The 1,819-nt window shown below is 31.4% G+C and overlaps 1 protein-coding gene across 1 annotated transcript; it reads left to right on the plus strand.

The window, feature by feature from the left end:
- The first annotated feature begins 320 nt into the window (after positions 1-320).
- Positions 321-994, plus strand: LOC101245541 (E3 ubiquitin-protein ligase ATL23). Its single transcript, XM_069296871.1, has 2 exons — positions 321-711; positions 927-994. The coding sequence occupies exons 1-2, from the start codon at positions 321-323 to the stop codon at positions 992-994; spliced, it is 459 nt and encodes a 152-aa protein (XP_069152972.1).
- The last annotated feature ends 825 nt before the right edge of the window (positions 995-1,819 follow it).

Below are 1,819 nucleotides of genomic sequence, written 5' to 3' on the forward strand. Positions count from 1 at the left end.
AATAATTATTTTTTATCTTTGTTTTTCCCAATGTTTACCTCTCTTCTTCTTACACGTCACTACTTCTTCAGCCCCATTTCCATTTCCAGGTCAGCCCCAGGTGTTAACTCTCATTTATTAAATTTAACATTTTAAACATCCAAACACTGCCTTATTTCTATGTATATAAATACCTCTTCTTCCTCCGTGAATCTTCCCTCTGCAGCATGGTGTGCCAATTACTCAATTTTTTAATTCTTTCTCTTCTTCTCCGGCGCCACCACCTCCGCCACCCGCCGTGAAACATAAATTTATTTTTGGTCATTTTTCAAAATTAAACAATGCTTGTCTCTGTTTTTCTCGCTCTGTTTCTTCCCTGTGTTGGAATGAGCGCTGTTTTCTTAGTCTACATCTGTTTACTCTGGTACGCCGCTGCTTACCAATCTGCCGGCCCCGGCGCTGAAAATTACCATAGTCAGAAAACGAATCAGGAATTGGGTCTTTCTGCTGCTCAATTGGACAAACTACCGAAAATTACAGGGAATGAATTGTTAATGGGTAACGATTGTGCGGTGTGTTTGGATGAAATTGAGAATGAGCAAATTGCTCGAGTTGTTCCGGGTTGTAACCATGGATTTCACCTTGAATGTGCTGATACTTGGCTTTCAAAAAATCCGATTTGTCCAGTTTGTAGAACTAAACTGGAGCCGGAGTTCTTCAATCCACCTGAAAGTAACCCATGTTGAAGATATTCCTAATTACAATTATTTCAAACTTTATTTTTATTAATGTTCGATAGATTATAGGAGTAGTTTGATATGATTGGTGTTGAATTTTTTTTTTCTTCGTTTAATTCTGAATCTGGGGTGGTGGATGTTGTTATGAGAAATAGCTTAATTTTGAATCAAGTACAGTTCCTAGAATTTCGATTTCTTTTTTCATTTCAGAATTGTCACCATTGTTGAAGTTTCTGGAGATTGCTGCATTTGGTCGAACCAGAAATTTTATCAACTGATTCAAATACTTCAAAAATGTCTAAAATTTGTCCATTAAAATTTAAAAATAGTTTATTTGATGAAGTTTTTGGAGAGTGCTTGTTCATGTGAAATAAAGTGTTTCTAGGAAATAACATAAATTGTTTTTTAGCAAACTATAAAAAAGTTTTGTGAAAAATACTCACTAAAGAAGCTTTTTTTTCCCCCTAAAGTTTGATCATGTTTTTCTTTAAAATATGTAAAAAATTTAAATTTAATAAAACATACTAATAAGTTATGTAGTTAAAAAACAAGTGACATTTTTAGAGTGAAAATTTCTAAAGTGATAATTATTTTAAATTATGAATTTAATAACTATGTAACAATTCATTCAAATTTGAGTAATTTTTTTTTCTCTCTTCAAAATTCATAGATTTAATTTTGAATTTGCCTTTGCTAGTCTGTTAAATTATTTCTGGAGTTTTCATGAAGCTTCTTTATTTTTTTTTTTAATGGGTGTGTAATCAAATGATGATAAAGATAGGTTTAAGATGTGGGGTGGGAGGAATAAAAACAGAAGAAAATTTGGAGTCTAAAATTGAGGGGAGGTGGCAAGTGCTTTGGTATGAACATAACATTACATATAATATCATAATTGAAATTTGAATTGATTGCAATCAAGTGATTAATATTGGCCATTGGATTTCATCACATATATTTATATTTTTTTAAAAAAAATAAAAACCACAAAAAAAATAAAATAAAAAATTAACAAATAGTGTGTAATACTACTCCACTATGAATGGGGAAGAGAAGTTTGAGGAAAATAAAATAAAATAGGGGAAGAAAAGCATCACTAGTACAAA

This window comes from Solanum lycopersicum, chromosome 4 (genome assembly GCF_036512215.1).
Source record: "Solanum lycopersicum chromosome 4, SLM_r2.1".
NCBI lineage: Eukaryota > Viridiplantae > Streptophyta > Magnoliopsida > Solanales > Solanaceae > Solanum > Solanum lycopersicum.